Source organism: Parambassis ranga, chromosome 2, assembly GCF_900634625.1.
Source record: "Parambassis ranga chromosome 2, fParRan2.1, whole genome shotgun sequence".
NCBI lineage: Eukaryota > Metazoa > Chordata > Actinopteri > Ambassidae > Parambassis > Parambassis ranga.
The window spans coordinates 23622636-23637809 of NC_041023.1; the positions used below are offsets into that span (position 1 = coordinate 23622636).

The 15174-nt window shown below is 44.8% G+C and overlaps 1 protein-coding gene across 13 annotated transcripts in view; it reads left to right on the plus strand.

The window, feature by feature from the left end:
• magi2a (membrane associated guanylate kinase, WW and PDZ domain containing 2a) overlaps positions 1-15174 on the plus strand; it is a 201057-nt gene that overhangs the window by 155296 nt on the left and 30587 nt on the right. For 9 of the 13 annotated variants that reach the window (XM_028430646.1, XM_028430583.1, XM_028430602.1 and 6 more), the window contains 4 exons: positions 6799-6856; positions 7664-7785; positions 9370-9663; positions 10355-10537. In XM_028430646.1, coding sequence (XP_028286447.1) covers positions 6799-6856; positions 7664-7785; positions 9370-9663; positions 10355-10537 — 657 coding nt within the window. The remainder of the gene's footprint in view (positions 1-6798; positions 6857-7663; positions 7786-9369; positions 9664-10354; positions 10538-15174) is intronic. The other 4 variants (XM_028430629.1, XM_028430692.1, XM_028430682.1 and 1 more) reach the window with 2 other exon arrangements.

The window sequence follows — 15174 nt, forward strand, 5'->3', positions numbered from 1 at the left end:
CGCACATGCTCAGTAGATCAGTGTCTGTGGAAACGCTCTCTCTCTCTCCCTTTTGGTCCCTTTGCAACAAGTAGACACTTATAGACAGTACAAGCACAGGTGACCTGTCCATGACATGATCCATAGTCAGTATCTTAAATTTAATAAGCACTTACCTGGAGACAATGGTGGATTTCAGAAGATGGTCTCCAGAGGTTGTAGATACAGTTTGGGGACCTGACCTCTGGACAGGTCCCCAAACACAGACTGCCTCTACATGACAGGGACTGATGTCACCGTGCCATTTTATGCAGCGGTGTGATGGACAAGCTGGTCAAAAGGTCAGCTTGGTGTTTGGCAGGATGCAGAACTCATTAAAAACCCTGGCTGGACTGTAGAATGCTGTCAGCATGTTTGCTCCGATTCTTTTTAACCCTATTTATTGAGATTTTGTATGTCCATTTATTTAAGGACAGTGGTTGCTGTGTATGAACCACTGGATATTTGAATTTTCCTCACAGAGACATGTATGTATGAGGCCAACACTGTGACATGCTAACATGCTAACATTTAGCATGTAATAGTAACTAAAACAGAGGCTGTGTCTAAGTAAGTTGTAAGGCACTCTGCTGTGGGCTTTTCTTTTTTTTCTCTGCTGTTAATCATGCCATCGCTGTTGCATAATTCAATTAATTAAGCGCAATGCATGATGGGACATAGTGAATGTCACTTTCACACTAATCCTCATGATGCATTGTGGGATACATTGACTGCAAATGCACTATATAAGGCAATGTGTGGTGAGTAGGGAGTGAATGTGTAGCCTGTTAGCATGCTAATTAGCGCTCAGACAGAGGTAGAGTGACCTTTGCATGTTTTTGAGGTCAACACATGTTCTTTAGAAACCTGCAGGTGACATCATGAGATTAAAATGCTGCCACAGATTAAAGAAGTTACAACGCCAGCCTTATTTAACTTTCATGATATGCTGCATTCACAGATGCCGCATAAAACCAGGAACTCTCAGCAGGTGAAGTAAAATGCAAGCTGCAGGCGTTGTGAGTGTGTGTAGCTGGGATGGAGCCAACTCTCCACTGAGCATTAATACACTCGGACCACCTGTGAATTCAACTCCAGATGATGAATTGAGGTGTTTGCAGAAAAAATGAAGCAATTTATTTCCAGATTATTCAGTTATAGGCACACCATGAAGCGCTTCTGACTTATACGCACCTAAGGGAGAAAAAGCCGACCTGTGTGTTTGTATCTTTGTGATGTGTGAGCTATAAACAGCTAAAATCACCAACAGTGACTCAGACATGATATTTTCAGAGGACCTGAAAGCTTCAGCATTTCCTCAGCCGTCATTATTCATACATTTGTCTGCCTCTCTATCAACAATGAAACTATTCTCCCCTTTTTGTGCTGATAATCACCATCCTGTCCGTCGCAGTCAGAAAGCACCGCCACAGCAGTAGAAGGAGTGCCGCGTTTGTTTGACGGACGCTCGCCAGGCCCTGTCACACACGATGCGTCCTGAGCCACGCTGGGGTTGTTGATGGGTAAACATAACTCGATAGACAGACTCTCACCTATGATGAGGGCAATTTACCAGCGTCTGGTTCAGTAGCAGCTGGAGTGGAGTGGAGGAAGGTAGTTTAAAAACAAAAAAAGGCTGGCGCAGCAGGATATGATTCTCATGGGTGGAGGCATGTGACAAAAACACCAAAAAGTAAACTAAGATCCTGCTGCAAAGGCAGGCAAGGTAAAATGTTCAAGTAAATATATCTATACAGTATATGTTGATGAAGATTCTCAGTCACAAGGAGAGCCACCTCCGCAAGACACTCTTTTGAGGACAACAATGTCCACATCTTAGACAGAGAGGACAAATGGTTTGAAAGAGGAGTCGAGGAAGCATATAAGCTGGAAAAACCTTCTCTTAACAGAGGTGGACTCAGACATCATCTTTCCACCACATACAATGCAAGTGGAACAATGGAAGTGATACATACATCTCCACAGACCTCCATGTTTAAAAAGGAAGGTTTGGCCATGTTTATATCATGTCCTCCTCTGTGTTTGTCCTCAGAGAACTGCTGTAAAATGTTAAAATATACATCAATGTATACACACAGGAGTCACATGATCCCTGTCTGTCATACACACCATATGTCAACAAATGTGTCCTGGAGACATGTTAGTCCATCCTATGAGATCTCAGGGACAATTTTTATCCATAAGTAAAGAATTCATCCACTGATATAACAAAACGTGGAGATACACAGCCTCACACAGGCCTGCAGCAACACTGTGTGTTTCATCACTGTGTTCTGAAGCCAATTGTTTGCTCTCAAACGGGTGCTTCTAGAAATCACACCTTCACTCAGTCAGTGGGTTTTGTGCCCCGTGCAGACCAGAAGAAACTTTCATTAGTCAGTGCAGTTTTTCCCTCTGTGAGCCTGGAGTGTGTGCTGCATTCAAAGGTGACATGATAGATGAAGCCCGCTGCAGAGCACCATCCAGCAGGAAAAGACTGGTTTTCTGGTGACTACAAAAGGCTGGAGGCACCGAAAAATGATTCAGTTCAGCTTGTTTTCTTCTCAAAAGGTGGAGGAAATAAAAGAACCAGGAAGAAAAAAATGAGAGGGGGGGTGGATAAACCCCTGTGGTGTCCACAGAGGTTGGCGTGGTTCCCCACCCAAAGTGCACAGGCATGTGAGAATGGAACTTCAACAAAAAAAGGAGGGAGTGAGAGATGAGAGACTGAAAGAGGGGGGAATGAGGCGAAGCTGACAGACAGGGGAGAAAATGTGGGGAAGATGTGCCAGGGCGCCTCCTGCTGGTGGGAGGAGGTCCTCCACCTCTGACTGCAGGATGAGTGGTAAACATTTCTCCACTCGCTTCAGGGCTCCATCATGGAAGAGCTGCTGCGTGAAAGTTCCACACCTGCCTGACATTTCCTTCCTGGATGCACGCAGCATGGCAGTGATAAGCAGGGCCGGCTTTACGCACACAGACACACACACACAAACCCTGAGAGTAAGCACTCCATCGCAGGCTGCTGACAGAGAGGTTATAGACGGCACTCGGTGGAGCCAGACAAAAGACGGCAAGCAGAGAGACAACCCTTCTCCGTTCAGCATTCATTTAACACGCTGCTCAGTGAAGGAAACATTTTGTGTTTGTGAGACAGAAAATTTCTGCAGCCATGACGCCACAGCTAGAAGGAAGACACAGTTCACCCCACAGCCTCTAGGGGCTGGCTCACGTTAAAACCAACTTTACAGCAGAAATAAACATGTTTACAGCCGGGCACAAAGGCTGTTTTGGTCTCTATTGATAAGTCACCTTAACAAATATGACTAGTATCATAGATATTTAAATTTAAAGATGGACCCAACTGCCATAAAAAAAGTTTAGTTTCCTCAGTTAGATGCAGCTTCTTGCAGCAGATTTGGGTCCTTCCTGAAAGCAGGCTGCATTTGAAACAGGGCGGCCTGATTCGGCTGCTGCCATGCAGTCAGTCTTTGAATGCAGCCTTCAAAGGATGCAGCCTCTGAACTGAGAACAGGATGTGGAGCTCGTTAGTTCACTCAGATATCATGTGTGCACATTCAATTTGTGCTTGAGTAGCTAATATGCTAACAAACTCGTAGCATTCATGCTGCAGTTACCCCTTAGTCATCAATTGTGATCTTTATTACAGTGTTTTTCTAACTAGGGCTAATTGACTTTTTTGTCTCATAAAAAACATACATATTAATTCCATTGGCACTTTAAGGTAAGCTTAGCTTAGCTTAGCTTAGCATAAAATTTAAAATTAGATTAAAACATTTAGAGTTGTTGTTTGGAAACTTTTTTTAACTTTCTTTTTTTTAACCAGCAAAGCTAACTGCTAGCTTAACTCTGTTGCTGTTAGCTTCTTGCAACAAACATTGTTTACATTTAGAAACTTAAAGCACCCAGCTGTTTTTGTCTCATATAACGAATTATGCATAAACAGTCTTGCTGGTAGGAACGTTTTGGTCACCTTTCAACTTTTGCTAAGATAGAAGCTAGCTACCAGTGACACATCAGCCCGACACACACAGACAAAATGGCTCGTTTCTCCACCAAATGTTGAAATATCCCTTTAATTGTTGAGATTTTGAAACACAAGCTAAAGACAAGAAACTTAAAAACAGATGGCGAATCCATCCTCCAGCAAGATAATCGAGCTGTTTTATTTACAATCTGTCACCATCTGAGCATTTTGTAAACATTGTCTTACATTGTGTTATTACTGAGACATCTCGGGCGTCCTGCAGCTCTTTCTGTGGACGCTTTAATGAAAAAGGCTTATTATTAGTAGATCCATGACAGCCCTGTGATCTCCTGTGCTGGTGTGTGTGTGAATGCAAATGACAGACAGAGGCTTCGTGGGTAAAGTAGCATAATTTGTGTGTGTTTGTGTGTGTAGCACCCAGCAAAGGTGAGAACATGAGATGCTCTCTTTCATATTTAATGAGTGGAGATGGCTGAGGAATGTTAAGGCAGCGTTCACGGGAGGTATTCCCGTGGGCTGACAGCCTGCTCACAGCACTCTGTTATATCACTCTCAACCATATGTGTGTGTGTGTGTGTGTGTGTGGAGAGTGTATTTTTGTGCAGAGGGAAGAAAATAGTGCATCCTGCTGAAAGTTTAATCATGTGTTTGGAGGGGATGGGGGTGGGGGTTCAGAGGAGCATATGGCACGTGCACCAGCATTGTGGTGAAGGCCTGAGAGCGATGCACTGTTGAGTCTGTGAAGTAGGTTAAGTTATAATGTTGGATGTGTGCATGGACCAGCAGCATCCTCAGGGTCCTCGGAGGTGCTGCAGCGCTGCCTCCAGTCGCTTCCTGCTCTGATTAGGAAGCATTTCCTCTGCTGTTATCTCCGCTCTCATCCTGATTAACTCTGCACTGTCACTAATCAAATCTGGTCAGCGATGGGACACACTGTCCCCGAGCTCTGCACTGTACAGCCAGAGCTGAGATGCTCGCTCAGCTTCTTGCAGCATGTATCCGACTTAGTTAGCTATTATGCTAAAACACTAGAGTCTACATGTGGGAATAAGCTTTAAATGCTAATTGCTCATAATCCTGGAAAGTGAGCGGGGAACTCCTTCCAGACATCTTTGTGAAGCGCTGTGTTCTGTCAGGGAGCCGTGGGCAGAGGAGAAACCCTGTCCTGTGTGTGTGAAGGCTGTCAAAGATCCACTTTGATCACTGCCGGCAAAAACAGCAGCTCCATCCGGGCACAGAATGAGGAGTAGGAGAAATATCAACAACGTATACACGGCTGAAAAGTTACAGGCCAAAATAAGTTTGTTTTTCAAAGTATTGATCATAAATGAAGCATTCAGATCCCACAAATCAATCCTGCTATGCTATTTAAACTGTGCTCCTCTAGCCATAGAACAAATCACTGTTACCAGTACTATTTATTTTTATTCTTTAATTTATTTGATTTATACTTAAAATGAGGATTGCTGTAAATTTAGACTTAAGGAAAAGGATTATTAACGTCTACACTGACAATTTAACCAAGTCTGGACCTAAGGAGTCAGAGAAGACACCTCCAAACCTGACTGAAGTCTGCTAGAGACCAGATGAAGCTAAACTAGAGCTCTGTGCTCACAGAGATGTTGTCTTCATGTGGAGACAGAAAGGAGAGGTGTATAACCCAAAGAACATGCTTCATACAGTCAGAAAGCCTGAAGCAGATCAGTTTTCTCTTCAGCAAACGTCTCTTCTAATGAAGAACTACCTCCAGGAGAACGTCACTGACTGACCTGCACAAAGCTCTGATTTAAATCTGGAAATATGTTTACTAAAGACCAGGGTCCCTGCTAGGAGACCATCAGATCTGATGAAGGAACCTAAAATATTTACCAAAGCCGAGGCCAGCCACCAAGATGTTGTGGTGTCACTCTTGTGTCCTCCATCTTTATTTCCTGGGTGGTTTTTACAGCCTGCTGCCGCTGCAATGCACCATTATCATAAGAGTGTTTAGTGTGCGCTTGTTAGAATGTTAGGTGTCACGGTCACACTCTGATCCATCGTGCCTTCCTTATAATTTTGTTTTTTAACTTCAAGCGCCAACATTCATATTTTAATATGTCATTCAAGTTCAAAACCCGATCGTTGTGCAACTCGATCCATCCGTCAGCTGTCAGGAGCTGACTGTCGGGTGCCATTAACGGCTGGTGACTTCATTCAGTCCTCAGCATTCAGAGACACGAGCGGGGAAATAAATGGAAGCAGTTGACGCTGTGAAGATTCGACACCCTCTGGGTTTGTGTGCTCGTTCCAGTCCGGGCTGCTAATCTATGCAAAGTTCCCACATCAAAAACACAATATTTACAGCTGGGAGAAGATGCAGAGCATAAATGTTTCACTCATTGAAATTCGGCCACTGGATCTCTGTCAATATTTGCTGTTTTTTTTGCAACTTTTTCTTGGAGCCGGCTGCATTTGATGCGCAGCTTTAAAGCACCTGCTAGCCTCTTTAAATCAATCATTATGACAAGCTGCAGAGAAAACACGTCCCGCGTCATGTTTACCATCCATTTTTTATTATAAAAACAAAAAGAAAGATGTGATTTGAGAAGATTCAGCACACACACACACACAGAAGGAACAACAATATGTTCACATTCCTGCTAATTGCTATAAGTGAAAGGAGGCTGTAAACTAAGAGATGCTTTTCATGTGAGATCAATACGCTGCATTGAAGAAACAGGCTCTTCATTATTGTCTGTCCCACTGCTCTTTTGTTTTTTTATTGTCCTCAGAGCTTCCGTACGGCTGGGAGAAAATCGATGACCCCATTTACGGCAGCTACTATGTGGAGTAAGTTCTTTAATATGCTGGCTTTTGATTTTCAGTGCAGCCTGCTGCTGCTGTGTTAATCATATTTATCAGGAGCAGGCTGGAGATGGAGCCACTCCTCCTGTCTGCTGCCTGACTCTTTGTTTGTTTGCAAGTTTCAGTTCAGGAGTCTTTTCACGTGTTGCTGCTGTCCCCTCCCTGTTCAGGGCTGTCATTGTTTTTGGCCGGACGCCCTCCACTCTGGGGCTTTGGGACAAGGTGGGGTGGGGGGCGGGGGCTCTATTTTTAGACCACGATTTGGCTCAGCTTTACTTAAGAAAACCTGCAGGATGACACTTGACTTGCTGCATCATGTCATGAGACCCTCTCACAGTGCAGTTCTGTCTTCACATAAACATCACCAGTAGTTCAGTAATCCCTGGTTGTTCATTAAAAGATAAGGAGAAAGTGAGGAAAGGATCTAATGATGAGTAATTATTTCAGTATTTGTAGTCATTGACAACAGGACCAACTAAATTAAGAACAACGTGGGACGTTACAGGAAGCCGCTGCTCTGCGTGCAGCCGCAGATTCACATCCGCTCAGCATATACAGGCTGGATTTTAGGATTCGTTTGTTCTTTTTTTTTACATTCTGCGGCTGTTACATAATCTGAGGGGACCGGCCATTTAATTAATCATCATAGCGATAGCTGCTGTAGTGCCAGGTTTATTGGATCTGATCTTTGCAGAGCGCGGTGGGGAGGAGGAGGGGGCGGCGGCTCTGTTAAGTGTAGCCGGCTGAAAGTGAAATCTTTCTGTGTGTGTGTGGTGTGTGTGTTTTTGTCAGTCATATAAATAGACGGACGCAGTTTGAAAATCCAGTCCTGGAGGCGAAGAGGAGGCTCCAGCAGCAGCAGCAGATGCAAAGCCAGGGTCTGTCCTCACTGCCCCTCCCAGCCATCTACAGAGGTAGGACCACACCGCTCATCTCCGGACCTCTCATTGGTAGTTATTAGGATCTGCAGTCAGGACCTAAAGACTGATGGCTGCATGTTTCAGAGAGGGCTGTCAGCACAGGAAGTGTGATATCAGTGCATCTGAGGTTTGACTCAGTTAAAGGTGGACACAGGTGGAAGCAGACCGCCAAATAACTACTTGAATTTGCTCAAAGCCATGTGTGTGTTTTCATGGTTATGCGCCCTCCTGTCGCCATGTGAGTGAGTGCATGAAAAGAAAATGGTGCAGAAGCTTGTTGCAGGTTGGTGACGCTTCCTTAAAATGCCAAACCAGGATCCTTTCCTGACCCTGACCAGGTAGTTTTGGTGCCTAAATTGAACATAAACTGGGATTTTGTCGTTCTTTATGCTGCCTTCATAACTGATCCCACGCTGTGTGTTCTTTTTGCTTCTGTCTCTTCATGCAAACCACCATATTTAACTCCGTAGGTGCCAAACCAGCTGTTTTAAGAACACCAGACCTTTTTGTTGATGAAACTGTTGCTGTTCTGATGTAGCCTGGCCAGTTCAACTGGCACACACCCAATTCGTAACTGTTCCCCTGAAATGAGGCGAGCTTTATGTGATAAATTGGTTGTACGTCTATCCAAATGCAAAAAAAGTCTTTGTATAGACGAGAAGATGTCACCGGCACGATCAAAACTGACTATTGCGCTCTTTCCTCATCTTGGAAAGAGGTCATAGCCTGAGGGGAGGCAAAAAAAACTAATTTCCCCACAGGGATTAATAAAGTAAATCTTAATCTTAACTCAGGTGGATCTGCATGATTTCTTTAGACAATTACCTGAATTACAAATATTAACTCTTTATTAGCTCTTTATTGACTCTCCTTTAGCAGGAAGCTTTGGACTCAGACCTGTGGTCCGTACAGTCGAGTCAGAGGACCAGCATTGTTTATGCACACAGTCATATAAAGCTGAGCTCTGAGTGTGCAGAGATTAGAATAAAATGAAAATAAACACTTGCTGCCACAATCAATTTCCAGACTTACAAATAAAGTCTTCAGTTGCTGCTGTTTTAATTCCCACACGCTGTGCACTACATTATTTTAAGTGTGTATTGTGAATATTTTAAAAGAAAATGGAGCTCACGTTCTAAAACCAGATGATGCTTCAGTCGCCATAGCAACACGCATGATGCACAAAGAGTAGGATTGTTGTGATGTAGAGTGACAGGGAGATATAAAAGTTAGCTCACACATGAATTAAACCTGTGGGTGGATTTCTGGCATTGAAGGGGTGGGACTAATAAGCGGTCACATTATAAATAGTCTGTCTGAGTGAACGTGTGGGTTTAATTGTGATTCACTGTTTTGTTTAATGACTGGTTTGCTGCCACCTTGATTCCAGTTCTCACTCTCTAACCGTTCGTAGCAGTAGGATGCACTGCCAGAAAACACACACACACTGTCTGGACTGATGAAGTGGAGGTTTGTTTCCGTAGTAACGTAGTAGTCTCGGAGCCTGTCTCCGTGGTTACACTGTGTGTACATTCCAGTGAGGCTCTCTCTCTACTCCCTCCTTTTTCCTTTTTAAAGTGGAGGATGCCAGCCGCTGCGCCACCCTCCCCAGATCCCCCCTCGCCCAGATCAGCCCGCCACCCGAGCGCTGCCACAGCCTCGGCGACCTCTCCCACTCGCCGACACTCGGTCGCAGGGGGGCCGCGTATGCTACCTCCACCTCCGCCGACGTCTCCCCGCTTCGACGTGTTCTGACTCGGCGGATGAATTTGAGCCCCCGTCAGCAGCAGCAGCCGCCACATCGCAGCTCCGCCTGTACTGTGGTGCTAGAGCAGCCCGTCTGTAGCCCCTTCTCCCTGTGGCACTTTGTCAGTAAGTAGGCCAAAAGAGGAGCAAAGGAAGGCTGCCTATGCTAGTTTGATTTACTGCAAAGCATGCTAGCTCGCAAGGATTTGTGCAGCGGCTGTGCTCTAAGTCTGGACAGCAAAGGATGTGACTTTAGCCATGTCTCCTTTCCTAAGGTGACTTGGTTAAGTGTGACTAAGCTTGTTGGCTAAGATCCTCTCATTCCTCCTCACGGCGCTCCTCCTTCAGACATTTCCCAGCTCTCCCCCCTTCAGAAATCTCCCAGTCCTTTCCTGAACCCCTCCGAGCACCTTCTCTTGGAACAGATCCCTGATTGACGGCATGAATGTTGCTGCTTCCCTGGTTATCTCGGGGTGGAACTGAAGAATTGCACCACTGATGCTCTCTGCACCGTATGCCAGCATGGGAGGAGAGGGACGGACGGTAGCTTCATGTGTGTGATGCACCGGGAGGGGATTTGGTTCAACCACACCTGCACCTTCTAGCACCACAGCTGTCCCACCTATGCCCAAGTGTGCTATTTTACTGCTCCTGCCAGTTTTCCTGTGGCTACACCTGTATGTTAACGGATAAGCTTTACCCATGCTCCCCCACCCTGTGAGCACTGTCCTGCACCAGCTATAACGACGGCAGTAAAAACCTGTTGAGCACTGTGTTTGTATGTGGTTTTTAATTTGTTTGTTTGTGTCCTTTGTAGAAAAGCCGCTGTTCACGCGGGACCCCACTCAGCTGAAAGGCAGCTTCCTGTCCACATCCCTCCAAAAGAGCAACATGGGCTTCGGCTTCACTATTATTGGAGGCGACGAGCCCGATGAATTCCTCCAGGTGAAGAGTGTAATCCCAGATGGGCCGGCCGCAGCTGATGGAAAGATGGCCACAGGTAAGCCTCAGGCACAGCTGACACACCGGCAACAACACAACCAACCTGAGTCAGGCTGACAAAGAAAAGCACATCTTTACGTTCATTTAACCATTGTCTGTGATGTACCTAACACTAGCACTACCTAACATTCCACTAATTTTCCTGATTCCAAATTTGGTGAGGGCCAGAAAACAGGTTTATGCTTAAAGAAGAGACTAAAAACATAAAAGAGAAGGAAAGCTAGCATAGAAAGAGATGGACACAGCATTATAAAAGAGTGGGATTTTTAAGACGTGGACAATCATTATAAAAGATTGATAGTGGGACAAAGTCATATTAGAGTGGGACCATCATTACTACCATCAGTAGCATAAACATCAAAGTGACACACAAAAGTGTGACAGAGTGATAAGAGAGAGGGGCAGATTATTATAAGAGTGGGACAAACCTGTATAAAAGAGAGGGACAAGGTCGTATAGAAAGAGATGGAGAACATAAAATATAGTAGGAAAAGTGTAATAGAAGAGCAGGACAAAGTGATAAAGAAGAGGGGGGCATCATTTTGAAATAATTGGGTCTAATCTATACAAAAGAGAGGGACACATTGATATAAAAAAGTACGACACAATTATAAAAGTGTGAGCAATATTACAGGGTGTGAAAAGTAGAAGAGTGAGACAAAGTTACATAAAAGAGTGGGACAAACCAGTATAAAAAAGTGGGACATCACAAAAAGAACGAGTGGGACATAGTGAAATAAATCAGTGGGACAAACCCATACATAACTGGGACTAAACATGGTCAAATGGACACACGGTCCAGTTTACATTCACACACACTTACAATGGGTGAGTTTGGCATTTGCATCTGCTACATGCAAGTCCGCTTGCAGGTGCAACCTGCCAGGCTTGCATAGTGTGTGTGTGTGTGCATGGATGTTTGCACACGCCTGCACTCCAACTGCAGAGTTTTGTTCTTCCATTAATCTTTGGAAGGGAATTTACGACTCCCAAAACACCCGGCCATGGCCACATGGGGGTGGGGGGGATGCATGGACACATACACAGACTGAGACAAACCATCTGTGCTAAAGGTCAGGGGAACAGAAGTGGAAGGCTCGTCATGCTCTCAGTGTGCAGTGATGTGTTTATCTGCATAGGCTGGGCTTACAGTGGTCATTTATCACAGGTACAGGGAGGTTCCTCTGCAGAGCTGCTGATCCCGCTCTATAAAACACAACTCGCCTGTTTGAAGGAATTTCTTTCTTCATCATAAATTCCCTGTTTTTGTTTTTTTGAGAGAGTTATGTGGGTGCAGCATCCCAGAATAGATCCTGTGGTGACTAATTGCTTGAGCTTGTCCCGGCCATTCTGCATATAAAGCACTTTGTCTTCTCATCCCGTCCTCCTACTGTTGTTTTAGAATCCCCCTTTTCTCTTTCCTTATGTATTCTTTTTCCTAACTAAGAAAATCCTAAGAAATCCTTCCTCTCCGTCTCTGTCTCACCTCTCATTTCCCCCCTCTCTCCCTCCCCCCTGTATTGCCTCCTCAGACTTTGTGTCCTACTTCTGCAGAGCTACAGTAGCTCGATCACAGCGGCGGAGGAAACCCAGGCCTGCAGAGGTGTGAAATTCTCAATTTCAGATAGATGATTTTTTTGGCCGTTTTCTCTGCGTGACCCCCCCCCTGGCTGTCTCTGCTACGTGATTGCACAACCAGAGGAAACATGTCTGGGATAAAAAAGAAAGAAACATTTGATTTAAAGTGCGAGGCCGTGTAGTTATGTCCCAACAAGAAAATTCATTGACACATTTGGTGTGTGTTAATCATGATATTTTTGTGTTTTGGTGAAGCACAAAGCAAAGAGTTGTGTGCACTTGAAGTTGAGAAGCTGAGTTTAAATGCCAGCGGCCATGTTTAATGTAAAATGAAGTGGGTTTGTTGGTACAGTTTGCTTCAAACCGCTGCAGCACTGGAGGGTTGTTCTGCTGAACTTTGTGCTGTTTGGAAAACATTTTTCTTTTTTGTCTTTAAAGTAAAACAACCACAGTGATATGGGTTTTTAAGGCTAAAGCTACTGCACATGTCAGAGTAGCTAGTTGTCAATGAAACATTGTAGCTAAACATTTTCGCTTGTAAGTAAACAAATCTGTTTTTAAAGTCCAAAATGCTAGGATGAGGACAAACAAGTATGTGCTGCACATGGATCTCAGATATGTTGACGTTAGCTAGTGTTGCTACAGAGCAGGGCAGAGCACTAGCATTAAGGCTGTTCCATACTCCGCGAGACAAAGAGCGGAGAACGCGCTCCACGGGTGGTAAGAGATACAAAAAAAAGGTCTTTTCCGCACTGAGGTACCATACTCCGCGAGACGCGTGTGTGCAGAACTCCTCATACGGCCCGCCCACTAAACTATAAGGAAAGACTTTACTGAGTTTTTTAACACACCACAAGGACGTGTGCCATGGCAAGAGGGCATTATACAGAGAGGGTGCCTGCAACAGCGTGAGATGTCTGGCGATGAGTTGTGAAGATGCGACATTAAAAGTAACAATAGCAAAGATATACAGACATTGTTAACGAGCCTATTATGCCCGGGTATGTAGGAGTATATAGAATGGTAACAGTCACCATCTGGTATGTGTGAATGGCTGTCTGGAGTTATTGGTGACAAATCACCCTGACTTGCCTTTCTTTCTTTCTTTTATTGCTCATCATGCAAAACCAGTATGGTCTTATCTAAATCTGTTGAATCAGTGCTGTTTATACACCTACCTATATACCTGGAGAGGCTCTTGCGCTTCTCCACTTTCATCACGCCCACAATAAATTCCGACCAATCACAGCATGGTTGCCGCACAGCCTTGAAAGACAAAGTTCGGCCCGGACCCTGTGCACAGGAATGCGGATCAGTGGGTGGTCAGAGACAAAAAATGACGTCATTTTGTGGGCGTAACGTCTGCAGGGGGGGAAAATGTCTTTGTCTCGCGGAGTATGGATCCAGCTTTAGTCTACACACTGGAAAACAATGCCAGCTCAACAATAAGTCATGGATAATAGAAGTGCATTGTGGACTACATCTTTCTTAATGCACAATTTACATCATCGACACAAATCTATCTGCAACCTGCTTATCTTTCTAGGTGCTATCTAGCTATCTGTTTCCAAACAAATACCAAGGGACACTTATTGTTGGCAGCAAGCTAAGCTAGGCTAACAAGCTAACAGCTAAGGATTTTTCTGCTGGTTTAATTCTAGAACTTAACAAAGTGTGTAAGTAACACCTGCTGTGCTGCTTACAGTTTAGTTACCAGTCCGTTGCATTGTGTATTTTGTATCTTTCCATTTTAAAAACACACACCTGCGCGCTGCATCCCGCTGAGTCTCTAAACTGCACAGTGATCTTGGCCTCATCTTCTCAGCTGGACGGCAGAGACCTCCCGTTATGTTGACAATCTCTTGAACGCACCGTTAGACAGAGATGAATATGCGGATGAGGATGGAGGATGACAGCTTGGTCCCAGTCAGTGCACAGTTAAGGTTGGTGTGACTTGGACCTGCAGGAGGTTTTCCAGTGGATGGAACAATTTGATGACAGCGTGTTTTTCTGCCCGTGTATCCTAGATTTTTCTGTATACCTCTCTTAGCTGAAAGAAACTTTATGAGCTATAAGAAATCACTTTTAGACCATTTTAATGCTGAAACATTGTAAAACAGTCATCCTGAGTGTTGAAAAGAGATGAGTTGAGAATTTATGGTGTCATTTTTGAGTTAAAATTCATTCCACCTCCACTTTTAAGCGGTTTGTTTATGCGCTGATCCTCTCTGGTCATAAACAGTCAGATACATGGATGCAGCCAGGACACCGTGAGGTCACGGCACCATCATTTGTCTTCTGCCAGCGTGCTCGACTATCGATTCTGACACGGCGCTCAAGGCAAATGTCGGCCGCGTTTACCCGGATTAATTAAAAACTCCCTCACGTTACGCCGCCTGAAGGCGCGCGCTCGCTCTGTCAATACCAGCAGAGCGTTCAGACTTCTATCTGCAGCCGCATTCACACCAACAGAGAGGAGAGGACACTTTCGGTGATATCTGAACTTTCATTTACCCCTGCTGCTGTCCCTCAGAGAGGGGTCAGCTGCTCGGCTGCACTTCCAAAAGCCAATCAATATGAATTGCCTTGTTGTTGTAGAAAAAGTGTCATTGACCCAGCTGTTAATGACATTATAGTGTCCCACTCATGCTTTAAGAAGATTGGACAGGATGGAGCCGATCGCTCAAGACCTCAAGACCCGCTTTGCCTATTAATCATGATGGATCTGTGCACACACACACACACTGTCTTCTCTCCGAAGAGCCTGACAATAAAGCCAGCAATTAAAAAATAATTGTTTTCCATATGAACCCAGGTGATGCTGTTTGTCAGAGCTTCAGAAACCTGCACAGTGAGCAGCACAGAAACACTGTTCAGTAATCTGGTTTGCACAGAGATACGCCTGCATGTGGAGTGCTTTTGTGTGGGAACATTTAATTGTCAGCTAGGTTTTATCTACTGTGCAGTGCACTGCAGCAGGCAAATAAAACCACTCGGGCCCATAAAAGGCAAATGTTTTAGCCACTCGTCACCTGCACTATTTTACACTTGAAAGGC